The following is a 21,908-nucleotide window of genomic DNA, read 5'->3' on the forward strand; positions in this document are numbered from 1 at the left end:
AAATTTTATTTAAGAGAACAAACCTGGGAGCTTGTCTTTTGATCTTCTGAGCTCGGGCTTTATCCTCAGGGAGCTCATGGTTCGTAATGTACGCGATCAGCGGTGTCATCCATGAATCTTCAGGCATGGGTGATGCTTCTTCCTCCGTAGAGAGAACCAGCCGAGTAATATGCAGCACCTCCCGGGTATTAACTTCTGATAAAGAAGCAGCCATTTTAGCCAAAGCGTCTGCCTCACTGTTTTCTTCCCGGGGTACTTGTTCAATACTCCAATCCATGAAGCTTTCTGCTTGGGCTCGAATGAGTTGTAAATATTTAAGCATCCTGTCATCCTTAGCCTCATAAATGCCCTTTATTTGTTGAGTGATGAGCTATGAATCAAATATAGAATAATCCGAGAAGCTCCAACTTCCCTGGCAGCTCGAATACCTGCAAGAATAGCCTCATACTCAGCTTCATTGTTGGTTATCCGGGAATCAATTCTTAATGCTAATTTGACCTTTTCTCCCAGGGGAGACACTAACACCACCCCTACTCCGCACCCCACCAGGCTAGATGCCCCATCCACTGATACTTTCCATACCTCCTCCTCGCTGGGCTGGATCATTTCAGATAAGAAATCTGACAAAGCCTGCGCTTTAATGGCCACTCGGGGCTTGTACTCGATATCATATTCACCCAACTCTACTGTCCATTTTATCATTCGCCCGAATACTTCAGAGTGAGTCATGATCCTACCCAGAGGACTATTGGTAAGAACAATAACCTGATGTGACAGAAAGTAAGGTCTTAGCTTCCGGGCAGTCATGACCAGGGCCAAAGCAATTTTCTCCACTTCGCTATACCGGAGCTCGGGCCCCCTCAGAGCATGGCTGACATAATAGACAGGCTTTTGATCAGTTTCTTCCTCTTTTATTAGAACAGAGCTGACAGCATACTCTGTAGTGGACAGGTAGACATATAATTTTTCTCCAGGTTCTGGTTTCACCAACACTGGGAGCCCGGCAAGATGAATTTTCAAGTCCTGGAAGGCCTGTTCACATTTCTCATCCCATCCGAATTGCTGGGCCTTCCTTAAGACTTGAAAAAAAGGATAACTCCGGTGTGCTGATCGGGAAATAAATCTGAAAAGGGAAGCAATTCTCCCAGTTAGCTTTTGTATCTCCTTGACAGATCGGGGAGATGGCATGCTTAGCACAGATTTGACTTTCTCTTGATTCACCTCGATCCCTCGGTCTGTCACAATGAATCCCAAGAATTTGCCACTCTTCACGCCAAAAATACACTTGGCAGGATTAAGCTTGATTCCATAATGCATGAGAGTCGCAAAAGTTTCTTCTAGATCACTAATAAAGCTGGCACCCTCTCGGGATTTGGATAGAATATCATCCACATAGACTTCCACATTCCGTCCCAGCTGCTTCTCAAAGACTTTATCCATCAGACGCTGGTAAGTAGCCCCTGCATTCTTCAACCCGAAAGGCATTACAATATAACAAAATGTACCTCCCGAGGTGATGAAGCTGGCTTTGTCTTGATCCTTTTTAGCCAGAGGGATTTGATGGTACCTCTGGTATGCGTCCATGAAACTTAGCAATTCATAACCCGAGGTGGAATCCACCAGCTGATCAATCCTGGGCAGAGGATAATGATCTTTGGGGCACGCCTTGTTGAGATCGCGGAAGTCTACACACATGCGCCACCTCCCGGTAGATTTGGGTACCAAGACCACATTCGAAAGCCATGTGGGAAATTGAATTTCCCGAATGTGGCCAGCTTTCAGAAGCTTCTTAATTTGCGCATCAATTACTTTGTCCTTTTCAGGGCCAAAGTGCCTCTTTTTTTGTTTTACTGGGTGAGATCCCGGGAGGATGTTCAATTGATGTTCTGCTATCAAGGGAGAAATCCCTGTCAACTCCTGTTGGGACCAAGCAAACACACGAATATTAGTTTTTAAACAATGAATCAGACTGACCCGAGTGGATATACTGAGATCTCGGGCCACCCGGATTTGCTGGCCTGGTCCGATTTCTATTACTTCTTGTTCTTCTTCTGCCACAAAATGCACCTCTCCTCTCCCCATCGTTCTTTCCCCGTCCACCCTTGCCTTCTTCTCTTCCTTCCTTGTTCTACTCTGATCAGCCCGGACTGCCTCCACATAGCATTTCCGAGAGGATGGTTGATCTCCTCGGACTTCTCCCACCCGAGCTCCTACTGGAAATTTTATCTTTTGGTGGTATGTGGATGCTACGGCTCTCAATTCGTTCATAGCCGGTCTCCCCAAAATGATAGTATATGATGACGGGGAATCCACTACGGTGAATGAAGTCATCACCGTCCTCTTAAGATCCTGAGAACCCAAGGTTAATGGCAACATGATCTCCCTTTCCGGGTAAACCATATGGCCAGCAAAACCAAAGAGGGCAGTCTCCACAGCCTCTAGGTGGTAGCCCTGCAAATCCATATGTACAAAGGCATCTTTAAAAATTACATTTACAGAGAGCTGCATGAGTCCACAAAGACCTGTAGAATATCATAATTCGCCACTCGGGCTTGGATCACCAGGGCGTCGTTGTGGGGCAGATTCACCCCTTTCAAATCCTCCGGGCCAAAACTAATGATCGTCTCATTCCTTCTTGCTCCCTCTACCTCCAAACACTCCCTCCTGCTTCTCCCCTTCCTCGCCCGGTTAGAGTCTCCATCAGTAGAGGCTCCTAATATCATTTTGATCATTCCTGTGGCAGGGGGCGAATTCTTTTTTCTCTCGGGCTCAGGCTCCCTTCTTCTACTGGGCTCAATCCTCCGGATATTCCTCACACTTCCTCATCGGGCGCTGGATCCTGGTGGCCGAGATGTCCAAGGTGGCACTCTCGGCCTCTGCCTATTGTTACTGGGTCCCGGGATGGAGGGTGAGACATAATTCCCCTTTAGTGCCTTGCAGTTTTCAGTGTTATGGTGGCATACTTTGTGAAAAGAGCAAAATCCACTCTTTTCTGGCCGGGATAACTGATGATCTGGGGCCAAATCTCTGTTTCACTCCTGCACTTCCCTCTCCCGAGCAATTTTCAGAGGTACGTGGTGAGAAAAGTGCCCTGTATTGCCTCTTTTCTGTCCCCTCTCCTCGGGCTTAGACATTCGGTCTCCTTTTTCCTTTCTCACAGCGTCCTTCTTCTGTTTCTGGGCCTCCTCCATATTGATATATTTTTCTGCTCGCGACAATAGATCCTCGAAATCTCCCTGCACCTTCTTAGTTAGTGACTTGAAGAACTCACCCTCTCTCAAACCCTGGGTGAATGCAGTAGTCTTTGTTTCAGTGGCACAAGTAGGGACGTCTAGGGCCACTCTGTTGAATCTTCTGATATAGGCCCTTAAACTCTCTTCTGGGTTCTTCTTAACTTCAAAAAGACTAAAAGCAGTCTTTTTGTACTTTTTACTGCTGCTAAAATGGTGTAAAAACACCTTCTGGAAGTCTTCAAAGGAACTGATACTTTGGGAAGTCAAGCCTTCGAACCACATCTGAGCTGAATCCACCAGTGTTGTTAGGAACACCTTGCACTTGATTCTATCAGTGTAACAGTGCAACATGGCCATATTTTCAAACCTGGCCAGGTGTTCCTCCGGGTCTGCATTGCCATCATAGTCTTTCACCTTCGCAGATTTGAAATTTCCAGGAAGAGGCTCCCGGACAATGATATCAGAAAACGGGCATCCTCTCGGGACTGCTCGGGCAACGCTCCGTCTTTCCAACTGTCCTTCCAAGACCTTCATCTTCTGCCTTAATTCCATCAATTCCTCTGACACGGTAGGAGATTTGGACCCAGCACTGGATCCCTCGTCTTCTCCTACCATCTCGTTATCCCTCCTTCCCTGCCCCTGCTCCTGCTCCTGCTCAAATCCCTGATCACGTCCCTGTTTATCACCGGGTGGTGTGACAGGGTGAGAGACCTCCTTCCTGGCCATATCTAGCACAACAGCATCGGCCATCATTTTCTTTAACTCTTCAGGGGTCAGGGTAATGAGGTTTGTTCCAATGTTATTAACATCAGCTTGTCTTGAAGTTTGCCCCCCATCACCCTGGGCGTGAGAATTACCCTGGTTGGTTCTTCTCGTACGAGCCATATCAACGTCTCGAACTCAGTGAATTCCCACAGACGGCGCCAATGATGTGATCTCGTTAAAATGGGTGAGCCGGGTACGGGGCTCCAACGGAGCAAATCAATAATTTATAATGTTTGGGAATTTGAGTGAAGATAATGGCTTGGATCCACACCTGCAAACAAGAAAGTAACTCGTGAATGGGCGCCGGAGGGATGTCCGGCGTGACCACTCCGATGCTTAAGTCAGCAGGCTTTTTTATGAACACAAGCAATATTTGAGAGGAAATATGTAAGTGCTTCTAGTTCAAGGATTTCAGAATCATTAAATGACTTTAATACTTGCTATTTATAGTGGAAGAATGGGTAGTTACCTTGATTATCACACCACCTACTAAGTCGGTTTATCATACAAGCTTCTGATGACTTCTCGGACACTCCAAACCCAAGTGGTTCTGACGGATTAGACTGCCTGTATCGATCACACTCGAGTGTGGTGCAATTCTCGAGGTGACCTAGGTAGTTGGTTACCTGGGTACCTGTATGAGAAACCGGGTGGAAGAAAAGTACCCGGGCAGGTTGCTTCTGATCCGGGCTATTCAACCGATAACCCGGGTCATTATTAACCCGGACTTTACAGGGATATCAGAAACTAATGATAATTAGTTCTTACATGAAAGTCGATATCAATATATATAACTCAATTTTGCTAATATTGCAACCATTTATTTACTCAAATGGCTTTGCGAGCATAAGAGCGTCGGTGAGATAATGATATTTTGGAAACAAACAAGTCCATTCACAACTTGTTACTTTCGTTCGTTTGAAACTTCTGTCCGAAACGCACGCTCGATGTAAAAGATATAAAATTGGATTTGCCAAATAAAAAAGTTGTAATAATTATTTACCTGTCCGTTTGAATTCCTACATTGCAAATTAATTTCAAATCACCTTTCCCAACTCTGCCACCACCTTTTTTTTATCCTTGATCATTTTACACAGACAGATTTTGAGTGCCAAATAATATAAAATCTAATTCTGTGGATTTCTATTGGTGGAAGCAGAACAAACAAAACCCAGAAACTTTGATTTCCTGAAAATCTAAAACGCAGCAGACAGACAGAGAGAGCGCCCCATCCATTTTCTTGTTTCTCTCTCTCATGTCTTTCCTGAATCCTCCCACTCTGGCGGACCTCCTCTCTTCCATTCACTCTTATCTGTAAACCCACCACAGACCCAAAATGCCGTGGATTATGAGATTCTCTGGTTTTTTCTCCGCAGCAATGGTTATGCTTGTTCTTTCTCCTTCCTTGCGATCTTTTCACCCTGCAGAAGCTATTACATCGTCTCACACCGACAGATTCCGCACATCTACAAACCCTTCTGACAATTTTTCCTTTCGAAAAGTCGAAGCCTTCCGCAATGCCCACGAGTGCCACTCGACACCGTTGGGGAAACCCAGCGTCTGCGATCCTTCTCTCGTTCACGTGGCTATTACTCTCGATGTCGAGTATCTGCGAGGTTCATTGGCCGCCGTCCATTCGATTCTCCAGCGTTCTAAGTGTCCGGAAAGCGTGTTCTTCCATTTCCTTGTTTCAGAAACGGGTTTGGATACCCTAGTCCGTTCAACTTTCCCCCAGTTGAAATTCAAAGTTTATTATTTTGACCCTGAACGAAGTCCGGAGCCTGATATCAAGCTCCGTGAGGCAAGCGCTTGAACAGCCCCTGAATTATGCGAGGAATTATCTGGCCGATCTTCTGGAATCCTGCGTGAAGCGGGTCATATATCTGGATTCGGATCTAGTTCTGGTCGATGACATTTGGAAGCTTTGGAGCACTAGTTTGGGGAATAAGACTATCGGGGCACCCGAATATTGCCACGCCAATTTCACCAAGTATTTCACGAAGCATTTCTGGTTGGACGCAAGATTCGCCGGCGTGTTTTCTGGCCGGAGCCCCTGTTATTTCAACACAGGTGTGATGGTTATAGATCTCGGAAAGTGGAGGCGGTTCGGGTACACTCGCCAGATTGAGTGGTGGATGGAGATACAGAAGACGAACCCGTACAGGATATACGAGCTCGGCTCACTCCCGCCGTATCTGCTCGTGTTCGCGGGGCACGTGGCACCCATCGAGCACCGTTGGAATCAGCATGGCCTGGGAGGGGATAATGTGCGCGGGAGCTGCAGGAACCTTCACCCCGGTCCAGTGAGCTTGCTACACTGGAGCGGCAGCGGCAAGCCGTGGCTCCGGCTAGACTCTAATCAACCTTGTCCACTCGACTCATTGTGGGCCCCCTTTGATTTGTACCGACACTCGACGTGAATCTGTAAAACCACTTAGCCGGTAAATTGCTCCAGTGACTTTTTATTTTTTTTATCATAATTTTTTCACATTTTTATTTGTTTTTATCCATTTTCTTTGATATTCCTTCTTCTTTAACTTTTTTTTTAAAAAAAAATTAACTCCTGATTTGTATTCTATTGTTCCCATCCCCTTAAATAAAAGAAAAGAATGCCTCATTGTTTGTTCAAGATTGTTTCTTTATGGCAAAGTTAAGTCCTTGTCGCTTTTGTTTGCTGAATTAATTATCTGGCTTGATAGGAACTAGAAGAACCGTCGCTTTCCGACTGAAAATGACTAAAATGCGTTTGGAAAGTCCTGAGGCCTCGATATTGTCGGCCTACTTGCGTCTAGTTTAGTAATTAGCCATGCCTGTATAGGAATATATGACAGCTAAGGTTTAGTTGGTTGGTGGGTCTTCTTCACTAAGGGAATTGTTATTAGAGATAATGATTTACGAAAAACATATTCTTAAATGAAAATGGTAGTGGTGGGTCTAGCACATATCGGTGGTTGTCCTTAGTATTTGGATAATATTTTGTTATGTTATTCTTGGCAAAAGGTTCCAGTCTTTAGATGTAATAAATTAGTGGTGAAAAGGCCAAAGCTTTGAAGATGGATGATTAGGAGATTGCTAGGTTTGTATTCTGTTTTTCTTGTGATGGTGGAGGTGCCGGCTGTGGTGGGATTCTTGGATAAACAAAGAGTTGTGAGCTGGAAAAACCCATATTATATTAGACTAAGCTGTTTGCAGATGTCTTAAGAATTTTTTTCCCCCAATATGTTACTGGTGTATGTTGAAATAAGCATTCAGTCATTTGACTGTTGGATAATTACTTGTATAAGTCACACTTTCATCAGAGATGTAAATGCTCTAGTATACTATAATTTTGTCTTTTATCATCCACTCTCCCATAATAATAATAGTAATGTACACTGTGTGATTCTGGTTGTAAGAAATTGAATGCGTCATGCAGACATTCTATGCATACAACTGTTGAGGATAGCCCAGACAGACATTTGCCATTCCATCCTCTTGAGCTTTTGTTGACATGTTGGCTATAACTTTTAGCTTTACTGCTAGCTATTGACCGGCAAATCCAATTCTTGCCACAGTGGAAATTCCGGTTTAGATCTCTTGTTAATCCCCTACGAAAATCCTAAAATACATCTTTTATCAAGTAGAGACAGAGATTGTAGTTTTTTTTTTAAAAAAAAAAAAAATCGAATAGGAAGCTGAATTTTAAACCTAACAATTATAGTTTTTGGCTTTCTGAATTTAGTGGGGTGTATTCAATTCAGAGTTCTGATGACTTTTAATAACTTTTTCAAATGATAGACTTTTATAGATTTGATAGATTTTTATTGACTTTTACATAATCTCATATATTTATAAACATATTTATGTGGATTCATGTAGACTTTTTTGCAAGATTTTTATAGACTTCTGTGAATTTTTTTTAATAAAATTTTATACATTTTGTACTTAATTATAACATATTATTTTTATTAATTTCTTTGAATCAATAATTAATTGACATATATAACATATTCAATTTGAAATAATTTTTCAAAATTTATATTAATAAATAAATTTACTTATTTAAAAGTTAAATCATTTAATCCTTACATGTGTATATATGTGAGTTTGTATTCATGTTTGTAAATTTTTAAAAATACATCAATTGATTAATCTGTAATCTTGTTTTTGAATTGATAATATACATGTGAAAAGAATATTATTTATCATTGTGTGGATATAATTTTTTATAAAAATATCATAGCTTACGTATTAATGGAAAATGCTAAAAATAATTTAAAAATCATGATTGTTGCGAGGTTATTCAATTATTAAGAATTAAGCGGCATTTTTTTGGATCATCTTTTATTATTATTGAATATTACATTAATTTGTATAAATCATAATTTAAAAATCACAAAATCAATTCTAGAATTCAAAATTTCCTACGATATTAAAATAAAAAATTATTAAATAAACAATCGGCCAAAAAACTAAAAAATTGAAAGAAGAGATGAAAATATAATAGAGACTCAATTCGAAAATTTGAGAGAGTGATAGGGATAGATGAGAGAAGAGAAAATAAGGAGATGTGATGTGAAGCGACAGAGAGAGAAATAAATAGCTTGTATATGAGTTAAAAGTTTTAAAAAATCCATTCAAATCTTTGGGTTGAACCTCATACAATTTTTGACAATTTATAGTTGTACTTAGACTTTAATGTTTGTATGTTAATGAATTCCATGAAATTATTAAAAGTCTATTGAAAATTTGAATACCTCTAGACTTTTATAGAGTTTTAAAAAGTCAATGTTGAATACCACTTTTTAAAACTCTATGAAAGTCTATTTTGATACCACTAGACTTTTATAGAATATGTAAAAGTCTTAATTGAATATCTCTATACTTTTAAAATCTACAAAAATCATTAAAAATCAATAAATTTCCTACATTGAATAAACCTCCTTAGATTTTGTTTTTCTGCATTTTTGTTAGCAAGTCCAACCAAATATCATTTTATCTAGTAAAAAAAACATCATTGACAATTTCATATCTTTCCTTGATGTTTACGATAATTATTCAAAAACTCGGCTGATTTTTAAAATTTTATATATATATATATATATATATATATATATAAAATTTTTTAAAAAAAAACATAAGAAAATTTTAAAAATCTTATAAATCATTTTAAGTAACTGTAGATGTAAAGTAATTTGTTTTACATAAAAACAATTTGAATTCATTTTTATTTATTTATTTTAACCCTTTGATGTATATAAGAGTAATTATTACACATAAAATTAATTTAAACTCATTTTGATTTTTTTGAAGTGTTTTCTTATGGTACCAAAAAATTATTTGTGTTTGTCATGCATAGAATTTAACGATTTGGCAAATTGACAGCCACATCAATGCAATCCTCATTATGTTCACTATTAGCTTAGTATAGGGCTTTGCACAATAAATCACAATTATAAGACATAAATATTGTGTCGTGGGTAACAAATATAACTTTTGACATAAATATTAAGAAAAATTCGAACTAAAAGATAAATCTTTCACTATCATTCAGTTTTGTTGAGTTAAGCGTGCAAGAGTGATGGTAGTACTGGGATGGAGTAAACTCCTGGGAATTTTCAAATTTATTAGTCGTGTATTATTTACATTATTAATGGATGTTAATTTACTCAAATTAAAATTTAAAATTGCATAAAAACTCCTACGAGACTGTTTCACGAGGTCAATTTTATGAAACATGTTTCATATCATACTCTAATCATGAAAAATTATTGTTTTTCACTCTGAAAAATTGATCGGTTGGCCCATTTGAAGGATATATCCATGAGACCGGCTCACAGAAGACCAATTCAAAAATTGTAGAACTATAAAATTTTGAACAAGGGTGTATGTATACTTAATTTTCATTCGATTTATTTTAAATGCATTAATTAATGTAAAAAATCAAATAAAGGGAAAAAATTAAATAAAGATAGAGTTCACAAATAAAAAAAAAGAAGTCAAACAAAAAAATTATTTTTAAAATAAGTATGTAATTCATTGTGTGAAAATATATTGTAAATTTTATTATTCTTCTATTTATTTAAATTCTATTAAAGATATATTTTTTAAAACAAATAAAGTATAAATTTCATTTCAAAAAATGGTGACTAAATTTCATTTTTCAATTTTATTTACAATTAATTAATAGTTGGGAAAAAACAAACAATAGAACATGTATTTATTATTATTACTATTATTATTTTAAATTTTATTAAAAATATAATTTTTTTTAAAAAAAAAATGATGTGTAAATTTCATTCTAAAAAATGAAGACTTAATTAAAATTTCATTCTAAAAATTGGTGACTAAATTTTATTTTTTTTCAATTTATTTTAAAATAATTAAATAATATATGGAAAAAACAAACAAGCGAAGAGAAATATATTAATTATTATTATTTACGTTATTCATATATGTTAATTTATTTAAGTTAAAAATAAAATTGACACAGAAACTCCTATGAGATTGTTTCACGAGTGAATTTTGTGAAACATGTCTCATATCCGAGTTGAATCATGAAAAATTTTATTTTTCAGTCTGGAAATAACTGGGTCAGCCCCTCTCAAGACTATATAACAATGAAACTGTTTCACATAAAACCTACTAAAAATTGGAGAACTGTAAAATTTTGAACAATAGTGTAAACTTTATTTTTATTCGATATAATTTTTTTAAAAAAATGATGTGTAAATTTCATTCTAAAAAATGAAGGCTTAATTTAAATTTCATTATAAGAACTGGTGGCTAAATTTTATTTTTCTTCAATTTATTTTTAAATATATTAATAATAGATGGAAAAAAAACAAATAAGATAAGAGAAATATATTAATTATTATTATTTACGTTATTCATATATGTTAATTTATTTAAGTTAAAAATAAAATTGACACAGAAACTCCTATGAGATTGTTTCATTAACTCCGAAAATGACTGGGTCAGCCCCTCTCAGGACTATATAACAATGAAATTGTTTCACATAAAACCTACTAAAAATTGGAGAACTATAAAATTTTGAATAATAGTGTAAATTTCATTTTTATTCGATATATTTTAAAATTCATTAATTAATAAAAAAATATAAATCAAACAAAAATGCAAATTTCATTATTATTGTATTTAATTTAAATTTCATTAAAGATATATATATTTTTAAAAAATATAGTGTAAATTTCATTACAAAAAAATGATGACTAAATTATATTTTTTTCAATTTATTTTATTATACATTAATCGTTGATAACAAACAAACAAAAAAATGTATATTTTAACAAACTCAAATTTTTAGTAGGTTTTAAATTCTATAGATTAATAGATGAAAAGCAAACAAAAAAAACATGTATATTTTAAATTTCATTAATTAATAGATGAAAAACAAACAAAAAAATAAAAATGTATTAATAATAATTATTAAATTAATAGATGAAAAACAATTATTAAATGAATATATAAAAAACAAACAAAAAATAAACATGCATTAATGATTATTATTGAATGAAGATAAGGGCATTTATATAAATTCACAATTCAAATCCATATATTTATATTTAAAGATATATTTTTTTAAAAAAAATAGATTGTAAATTTCATTACAAAAAATGATGACTAAATTATATTTTCTTCAATTTATTTTATAATACATTAATCGCTGATAACAAACAAACAAAAAACATGTATATTTTAATAAACTCCAATTTTTAGTAAGTTTTAAATTTTATTAATTAATAGATGAAAACCAGTATGTTTTAAATTCTATAGATTAATAGATGAAAAGCAAACAAAAAATAAACATGTATATTTTAAATTCCATTAATTAATAGATGAAAAGCAAACAAAAAATTAAAAATGTATTAATGATTATTATTAAATGAATAGATGAAAAACAATTATTAAATGAATAGATGAAAAACAAACAAAAAATAAACATGTATTAATGATTATTATTGAATGAAAATAAGGACATTTATATAAATTCACAATTCAAATCCATATATTTATATTAGTATTGATTGATATAGATAGATTTAGATAGATAGATAAAAAGTCATAATTAATAAAGATGTCAAAGTAAATTCACAATTAAAGTGACATATTTATTGAAGTGACATAGTGACATATTTATATATAATAAAGTCATAATTAATAAGGGTGTCAAAGTAAATTCACAATTGGAAAGGTGACATATTTATATAGATAATAAATTTAATTAAAGATATATATTTTTTTAGAAAAATAATAGAGTGTAAATTTCATTCCAAAAAATGGTGACTAAATTATATTTTTTTCAATTTATTTTATAATACATTAATCGCTGATAACAAAAAAACAAAATACATGTATATTTTATCAAACTCTAATTTTTAGTAGGTTTTAAAATCTATAAATTAATAGATGAAAAACAAACAGCAGGTTTCAAATTCTAGATTAATAGATGAAAAGCAAACAAAAAAATAAACATGTATATTTTAAATTCTATTAATTAATAGATGAAAAGTAAACAAAAAATAAAAATATATTAATGATTATTATAAAATGAATAGATGAAAAACAAACAAAAAATAAACATGTATTAATGAATATTATTGAATGAAGATAATGACATTTATATAAATTCACAATTCAAATCCATATATTTATATTAGTATATAGAGTAGATAGATAGATAAAAAGTCATAATTAATAATGTTGTCGAAGTAAATTCACAATTGAAATGACATATTTATTGAAGTGACATAGTGATATATTTATATATAATAAAGTCATAATTAATAAGGGTGTCAAAGTAAATTCACAATTGAAATGACATATTTATATTTCAATTTTTTTAAAATATATTAAATAATAGATGGAAAAAACAAACAAGCGAAGAGAAATATATTAATTATTATTATTTACGTTATTCATATATGTTAATTTATTTAAGTTTAAAATAAAATTGACACAGAAACTCCTATGAGATTGTTTCACGAGTGAATTTTGTGAAACATGTCTCATATCCAACTTGAATCATTAAAAAAATTATTTTTCACTCCGGAAATGACTGGATCAGCCCCTCTCAAGACTATATAACAATGAAACTGTTTTACATAAAACCTACTAAAAATTGGAGAACTATAAAATTTTGAACAATAGTGTAAACTTCATTTTTATTCGATATAATTTTTTTAAAAAAATGATATGTAAATTTCATTCTAAAAAATGAAGGCTTAATTTAAATTTCATTCTAAAAACTGGTGGTTAAATTTTATTTTTCTTCAATTTATTTTAAAATATATTAAATAATAGATGGAAAAAAACAAACAAGCTAAGAGAAATATAGTAATTATTATTATTTACGTTATTCATATATTTTAATTTATTTAAGTTAAAAATAAAATTGACACAGAAACTCTTATGAAATTGATTCATTCACTCCAAAAATGACTGGGTCAGTCCTTCTCAGGACTATATAACAAAAAAATGATGTGTAAATTTCATTCTAAAAAATAAATGCTTAATTTAAATTTCTGGTGGTTAAATTTTATTTTTCTTCAATTTATTTTAAAATATATTAAATAATAGATGGAAAAAAACAAACAAGCTAAGAGAAATATATTAATTATTATTATTTACGTTATTCATATATTTTAATTTATTTAAGTTAAAAATAAAATTGACACAGAAACTCTTATGAAATTGATTCATTCACTCCAAAAATGACTGGGTCAGTCCTTCTCAGGACTATATAACAGAAAAATGATGTGTAAATTCATTCTAAAAAATAAATGCTTAATTTAAATTTCATTCTAAAAACTGGTGGTTAAATTTTATTTTTCTTTAATTTATTTTAAAATATATTAAATAATAGATGGAAAAAAACAAACAAGCCAAGAGAAATATATTAATTATTATTATTTACGTTATTCATATATTTTAATTTATTTAAGTTAAAAATAAAATTGACACAGAAACTCTTATGAAATTGATTCATTCACTCCGAAAATGACTGGGTCAGCCCTTCTCAGGACTATATAACAATGAAACTGTTTCACATAAAACCTACTAAAATTGGAGAACTATAAAATTTTGAACAATAGTATAAACTTCATTTTTATTCGATATATTTTAAAATTCATTAATTAATAAAAAAATAGAAATCAAACAAAAATTCAAATTTCATTATTCTTTTATTTAATTTAAATTTCATTAAAAATGTATATATATATATATATATTTAAAAAATAGAGTATAAATTTTATTACAAAAAATGATGACTAAATTATATTTTCTTCAATTTATTTTATAATACATTAATCGATGATAGCTAAACAAACAAAAAACATGTATATTCTAACACACTCCAATTTTTAGTAGGTTTTAAATTATATAGATTAATAGATGAAAAGCAAACAGTAGGTTTTAAATTCTATAGATTAATAGCTGAAAAGCAAACAAAAAATAAAATGTATATTTTAAATTTCATTAATTAATAGATGAAAAGCAAACAAAAAAATAAAAATGTATTAATGATTATTATTAAATGAATAGATGAAAAACAATTATTAAATGAATAGATGAAAGACAAACAAAAAATAAACATGTATTAATGATTATTATTGAATGAAAATAATGACATTTATATAAATTCACAATTCAAATCCATATATTTATATTAGTATAGAGTTGATAGTTAGATAGATAAAAAATCATAATTAATAAAGGTGTCAAAGTAAATTCACAATTGAAGTGACATATTTATTGAGGTGACATATTTATATATAATAAACTCATAATTAATAAGGGTGTCCAAGTATTTACAATTCAAATCCATATATTTATATTAGTATTGAGTTGATAGTTAGATAGATAAAAAATCATATAATTAATAAAAGTGTCAAATAAATTCACAATTGAAGTGACATATTTATTGAGGTAATATATTTATATATAATAAAGTCATAATTAATAAGGGTGTCCAAGTAAATTGAAGTGACATATTTATTGAGGTGACATATTTATATATAATAAAGTCATAATTAATAAGGATGTTCAAGTAAATTCACAATTAAAGTGACATATTTATATATATAATAGATATATATAGTTGTTTGATATGTTGTCTACCTATCTTGCTCACAGTGTTGAGGATAGTCGTCGAATTTGGGGCTTTATAATTGGTATCAGAGCTGACCTCTCCGAGTACGGTGCGGTATGAGGACGAACCAAGCGGAAGCTGATGGGCATGTGAGGCCCGGGGCCGAAGAGGGCGGGAGATGATCGCCAGTGCCATGAGGTTGCACGGACAATGAGCGGCTCCTGGCAGGCTTCTAGGCGGAGGAACATCAATGAACCGATCTTACACAGGAAAGGAGAGGGATTCTGAAACTGTTCAGATATGAGACTAAGCAGTTGACTAAAAGACTGAATTGGAAATGTTTGGGACTAAATTAGCTTATTAAATTTATTCGAGACTGAACTAGGAGTGACCTCAACAAATGAGATCGAATCAGGAATTTTCCTCCAAACACGGTCCGAAATTTATGAAACTATTGCATCATTGTTGCAATAGCCATTTAATCTCTTACATTCAAGATCATATTATTTATCTAAAATACTTTTTTGAAATTATTATAAAATTTTAAATATAATTGTATAGTAGTTAATATGCAAAAGAATTTTATGGTATCTTATACAAGAAAATTTACGAAAGGTTTAATCCATTATATTAACAAAATAATGTGTCAAGACATTTATATTGGATGTTAATACTATTGAAATAATTTACATAATCAACTTTGATATCAACCAATCAAGCTGAATGTGTAAAACCACACACAACACAAGATGGTATTATTAAATTCAGAAGGAAAGTTTAATGCAAGAACTGGACAATGAAGGAAATCGACAACGTTAGACCGATTCTCTGTGTTGCTCAGCAGCAGCAGCACCAGCACCATTCAAAGCCGGCAGTTGCTTAATCAAACATAAAAAATGTGTGGTCTGCAAGAACATTTCAAACTTATTTTCCTATGCTATCGTAATGCTTTCTTCAAACCAAGCTAAGCTCACTTATGTTTCATATTTATTATCCCCAAATAATCATCATTTACTCAACTACATCTCTTCTTGTTGTGATGGCCATCTCTTTTCATATCATTCCCAGCTTCTCCATAACACTTTCCATTTTCTCCATCTTTTCTGTACTTCCCCTTTCTCTTTCTCAACCTGCAGTGTGCAACGGCGTCTTGGTTACTTACCGTTACGAAACCGGGAGTGAAATCTCTCCCATCCTATACCCATCTGACCCCACCCACCAGCCGTATCGCTTCATATCCACCTTGTTTGTCCGCAACAACGGGCCCAACAAACTCAAGAACTGGCGAGTTTTTGTGGGCTTCCAGCACAATGAAATCTTGGTATCTGCTAATGGTGGGGTGCTTGCTGATGGCACAGCCCTGCCGGCCAACGTTGGCAATGGTACCATTTTGTCGGGTTCTTCCGTGACTGATCTCAATTCAGCCATTCAAACTGCAGGAGATGTTACACAAATGGAAGTGCGGATCGATTTGGTCGGCACTCAGTTTGGAGTGAGGGCTCCAGCTGTTCCCATGCCCCATAGTATTAGTCTTGCTAATGATGGCTATTCTTGCTTAAATCCTTCTACTCGAGGTTTCAACTTATTAATACGATCTTTTTCTTATTAATGGTGAAAGTGTTCAATCTGATTAAGCTGCAGTATGTTGTTTTGCAGGCAACGAGACTGATATTTGCTGTATCCCCTACTTGAACTCAAACCAAAACAGCACATTCGACCAAGATTTCTCGCAACTGCAAAATGGTGATCTCTCAATCATGTACGATGTGACGAGTACTTATGAATCATACTACTGGGTACAAGTCACAATATCAAACCAAAACCCCTTTGGTCGGCTCGACAACTGGAACCTGAAGTGGGATTGGATGGAAGGGGAATTCATCAATTCCATGAGGGGGGCTTATCCTAAAGTTATTGATGCTGGTGACTGTATATTTGGTGATCAGGGCAACTTTTACAAGAATTTCGATTTCTCCAAGGTTTTGAGCTGTGACCGAACCCCTACAATCATGGATCTCCCTCTTTCTAGGACTAACGACACGAATTTTGGATTGATTCCTTTCTGTTGTCGAGACGGGACCATTCTTTCGCCTTTTATGGACTTGAGAAGATCCAAATCGGCCTTTCAGATGCAAGTCTACAAGATGCCACCAAATCTCAATAGCACTCACCTCACACCTCCACGGAACTGGAAAATCAACAGCACGGTCGGGCCTGATTACCAGTGCGGGCAGCCAATCCGGGTCATCCCCAACCATTTCCCCGACCCGAGTGGATTACCCTCCACAACATCAACCGTCGCCAGCTGGCAAGTCACCTGCAACATCACCAGGCTAAATTCAAAGAAGCCGAAGTGTTGCGTGTCATTCTCTTCCTTTTTCAACGATTCCATCATTCCATGCAACACTTGCGCCTGTGGCTGCGGAAACAACAATGCTAGCAACTCCAACAACGTCTGCAGCGCCACTGAGCCGCCACTCCTCCTCCCATCAGAAGCCCTTTTAGTCCCATTTGATAACAGAACTAGGATGGCCAAAGAATTTGCGAGTTTGAAAAGCCGGGACGTCCCAAATCCATTGCCTTGTGGAGATAATTGTGGAGTCAGCATAAACTGGCACTTGCTCAGCGATTTCAGAGATGGATGGACTTCTAGAATCACGCTTTTTAACTGGGGGGAAAGCGATATCGCAGATTGGTATGCCGCAGCTGAACTGGATAAAGCCATGCCTGGATTTGAAAAGGTTTACTCCATAGATGGAAAAGCCCTTCCTAATGCCAACACCACGCTGTTTCTACAGGGGCTCCCGGGAAAAAACTACTTGATTGCCGAGAGAAACGGATCGAACCCGAGAAAAGATCCGCCTGTTCCGGGCACTCAACAATCGGTGATATCTTTTACCAAGAAACAGACACAGGGTATTGAAGTAAGCCAAGGAGATGGCTTCCCCACAAAAGTTTACTTCAATGGGGAGGAATGCTCGCTGCCAACAATGCTTCCCAGCGATTCTTATAAAATTGATTCATCCTCGTTTATACTCATCGCCATTTTTTCAATGTTATTTTGTTTGTAGTTATCAGTGATTAGGTTCGATTCTTTATCATTGTATTATACATATTTTGTTGCCACATATATCACTTAGATATACAAAATTCATAATGAAGCACCTCAGTCACTTTATTGTGCTTTTGTTGCCCAGGGATTGCTATTATGTTTTAGTTTGAAGTATTTTTTGGGAGCAAATTAATTCAAAACCCGAGTTAGATCATATTTATTTTACCAGCAATCCTCCAAATAATGTTCCAGATATTATCTAAAAAAGTAAAATCATTTTATATTTGTTAATACAAGTAAAGATTCACTGTTAAATGGTTTTTGTGATGCTCGATCCTTTGAAGAGATTATTGCAGTGTAGGAACCGAAGTTTTAGTCAAATGATTATTGTTTTATCTTATAATTTGTATCGGAATCAATATTACATGTTTAATTGTCATTAATTGTGAAATTATTATGTTATATACGCTAATTGTATTTATTTTACTATAATACATTAATATACGATTGGAATGTCCAAAATGATAGAATAAATTGATGCACATAAGTTCGATTCTCTGAACAATTTCTTCTTGGAACCCAATACGGTTGCAGTGAGCTTGGGATTTAGAGTAGGTTTCATGTGAAACGGTCTCACGAATTTTTATCCGTGAGACATGTTAACTCTACAGATATTCACAATAAAAAGTAATACTCTAGCATAAAAACTAATATTTTTCATGGATGACCCAAATAAGATATCCGTCTCACAAAATACGACTCGTGAGATCGTCTCACACAAGTTTTTACCCGAGATTTACTCGATACTCACCCAGTTCGGGTTCCGTTTTATTTTTTTATTTTTATTAAAAAAAACATTAATATTTGTGTTGCTTTCGTGGGCGGTGAAGAAAAAAAAGTAGTGGTAGTTGACTATAACTACGCGGCAGTCCACGGGTATTCGGATCCACCCGAACATAGATCGGGTCCCTTCTATCGCAATATCACCTGCGTGGACTTGCCTTGCATATAAACACAGGAGAAATCCAAAACCCTACCTTACATGTTCAACTCCCTCTTGTTGTTTCCCTACTAGCGTTACATTTTATACCTGAATTAAAATACCAAATGGGTGATCGATTTTATGATGATTTACTGACTGCGCTTTCGTCTTGTGCCAGACATGATTTTGGTCTGTTTGCTCTCACTCGTGTATGCTGGTTCTGATGCATCCCCTTAGTTTTCTGATTTTTTTTTAATTCTGTGATCGTCTTGATAGATAACCATAGTGATGGGCAAGAGACGGAAGGAGATTACGAGGATGAGGAAGTCAACGAAGGAAAATCAGATGAATTGGCTTGCCCATTTTGCACCGACGATTTTGATGTTCTTGGTTTGTGCTGCCATATTGACGCCGACCACCGATTGGAGGTTAAACCCGGGGTATTTTCCTTTTCCAGCTTTATTGTTTTTTTCAATATATATGCGCTACGGTTTTGATGAATCGGAGCAAAAATCCCTTTAGAAAACGATAGCAGACGCCTGATAATTAAGAAGCTAGTGAAGTAAGTTTAAATGGTGGGAGTGAGAATTAGTGTATATTTGAGGTTTTGAGCTGAACTTTTCTTAGCGTGGCTCTCTCCCATTGATCAATCGTATTATTGTTGCATTTGATTGGCGACAGAACCGGAAAGGATAGTCGAGTGAAACTGTTTAGTGAGGATATTGCTCATATGAATGTCTGGTTACATGGAAACTATTTTGTATTTTAATCATAGTTACATCTGATGCAGATCTGTCCTGTATGTGCTTCGAAGGTGACCATAAACATGGCCTCACATGTAATCGTGCAGCATGAGAATGTTTTAAAGATATCCTTTGTAAAATCCTTACATTAAAGAGCTATTTTCTGTTTTGATTAAGGTCGCCAGTCGCCACAGTTATATTTATGTTGTTTATGAAGCAAACATCATATTAGTGGTATGCAGTTTGTGAAACTTTAAACAAAACATTTTAAATATAAGATTTGTAGTGATCATGGTAGTACATATGTTGTCTATTAGTACATAAACTATCGATATAGACATATAGTTATCATGAACGTGACGTGTGCTTACTGTTTTCCTTGACCTATTTGTACGCTCTCTGTAATAAGAAACATGGCAGTGGCCGCTCTCGTACAGCAGTTTTCTTGTTGAGGAAAGAATTACAAGAGAAACATTTGTGTTTTATTAAGGAGTCCCCTTGTGTCGTTCCATCCTCTGAGGCGGCAGCTGATTCTATGCTATTGTCATTTGTCAATAATTCACACACTGATTATCGACCTCAAACAGCTCATGCCAGTTCTTCGACTGAGACGAGCTTATTAGCGAAGGAAAGCTCTGATAATGATTCTTCAGAAAGGTACTTAGCCATGGCTTTTAATCAGATTTTCATTGTATGCTCTCAGTTCAAATTGGAGTACTGTGGAGACTATCCTTTTCTTTAGTCGAATCAAGATTTTATGTGAGCAATTATTTTACTAAATTTGTTTATAGTGATGCGTCAAATTCCATTTAGCTATATATCATGGTTGCTTCAAATTTTCTTGACACCCTTCCCATCCATCTTTGTTGCAGAATTCAGCCATCAGACAGGAAGGATGGGAGGGTGAGTTGTGATTTCATACAAGGATTAGTATTGTCCACCATTCTTGATGACTTATGAATAGTTCATTATTGACATAAAAAACCGACCGGGCAAGTTATATACAAACAACATTAGCTTATGTTTTAGACACACGTGTATAAAATATTGATGATGTGAATGACTATGTAGTTAATGTAAGCTTAGATAGGTAACTGTTTATTTCTATGTGTGTAAACCTTTTGTTATCCTCTCTGAGTTTTTTAGTGTAGTCATTAATCTTTGAGTTTTTGTTTCATGAATGTGAGGTGACGGTTGATTGTATTTTTCGAAAAATATGTTCTAGAAATGTATTTTTACAAGCCGAATTGGAAAATGTCATGGACGTTGATTGTATTTTTGGGTAAGTCATCTTATCTTGTAGATGACACGTAATGTTAGAGCTTGAACAGTTATTATTATTTTTGTTTTAAATAATTTTTTGTTTAAAATGATAAAAGTTGAATAAATTATAATGGTCATATAGGTAGAGGTGAATATGTAATGGGAAGTGTTCATATAAAAATAATGTGGTCGTGTGTTGACTTGTTTATACCGTTTGTTTGTTTGCTTTAAAGAAGTCCAAGTTCCAAAATATAACATCGATAAGTAATATATGTGTTATATCATTGATTGATTGATAAAATCATTAAATTAGATATTAATTAATTTTCTTGCAAATAAATGCTTAGCAAATGATGTTAGAATTGTTGTTTTTATTTAATCTAATCTAGTGAATGATGTAATCATGTTGGGGCACCTTTTGAATGATATTTATTATATAAGTGTTTGAGCTAAAATTGCGCAAGTCCAATTAATTGTTCAAGCTCGGGAATTTAAATTAATATCTAGAGACAAAGAAACATGTCACTTTGAATAAGTCGGCCAAGTAGGAGAAGATCGTGGAGAGATTGTGGCAAGATCATGGTTAGTGAGGGGAGTGGGAAGAACCGCTCAAGATCAGAAGAAAAGAGGAAGATCAGCAGAAATCAAGGGGACAACTTAACTCAATAGCACAAAAATATGCAGAAATAAAGGGAACAACTCAACAATCTGCAGATTATCTCAGCAAAATTTCAATCTTCATTTATATGCTTTCCTAGAATTTTATTATGATTTCCAG

General features: G+C 34.3%; 2 protein-coding genes and 1 pseudogene across 2 annotated transcripts; all 3 read left to right on the forward strand.

Annotated features, from left to right (window-relative positions):
• Window positions 1–5,051: 5,051 nt before the first annotated feature.
• LOC142543724 (putative galacturonosyltransferase-like 7) lies at window positions 5,052–6,574 on the forward strand (annotated as a pseudogene).
• A 9,158-nt stretch (window positions 6,575–15,732) lies between these two features.
• On the forward strand, window positions 15,733–18,250 carry LOC142543723 (COBRA-like protein 7). The gene is made up of 2 exons (XM_075651125.1): window positions 15,733–16,664; window positions 16,747–18,250. The coding sequence occupies exons 1-2, from the start codon at window positions 16,067–16,069 to the stop codon at window positions 18,159–18,161; spliced, it is 2,013 nt and encodes a 670-aa protein (XP_075507240.1). The 5' UTR covers window positions 15,733–16,066; the 3' UTR covers window positions 18,162–18,250.
• Window positions 18,251–19,043: 793 nt separating this feature from the next.
• LOC142543725 (protein DEHYDRATION-INDUCED 19 homolog 7-like) lies at window positions 19,044–21,223 on the forward strand. The gene is made up of 5 exons (XM_075651127.1): window positions 19,044–19,313; window positions 19,401–19,564; window positions 19,915–19,992; window positions 20,262–20,524; window positions 20,740–21,223. Exons 1-5 carry the CDS (start codon window positions 19,250–19,252, stop codon window positions 20,825–20,827), a joined length of 657 nt encoding a protein of 218 aa, XP_075507242.1. The 5' UTR covers window positions 19,044–19,249; the 3' UTR covers window positions 20,828–21,223.
• Window positions 21,224–21,908: the final 685 nt, after the last annotated feature.

This window comes from Primulina tabacum, chromosome 4 (genome assembly GCF_025594145.1).
Source record: "Primulina tabacum isolate GXHZ01 chromosome 4, ASM2559414v2, whole genome shotgun sequence".
Taxonomy (NCBI): Eukaryota; Viridiplantae; Streptophyta; class Magnoliopsida; order Lamiales; family Gesneriaceae; genus Primulina; species Primulina tabacum.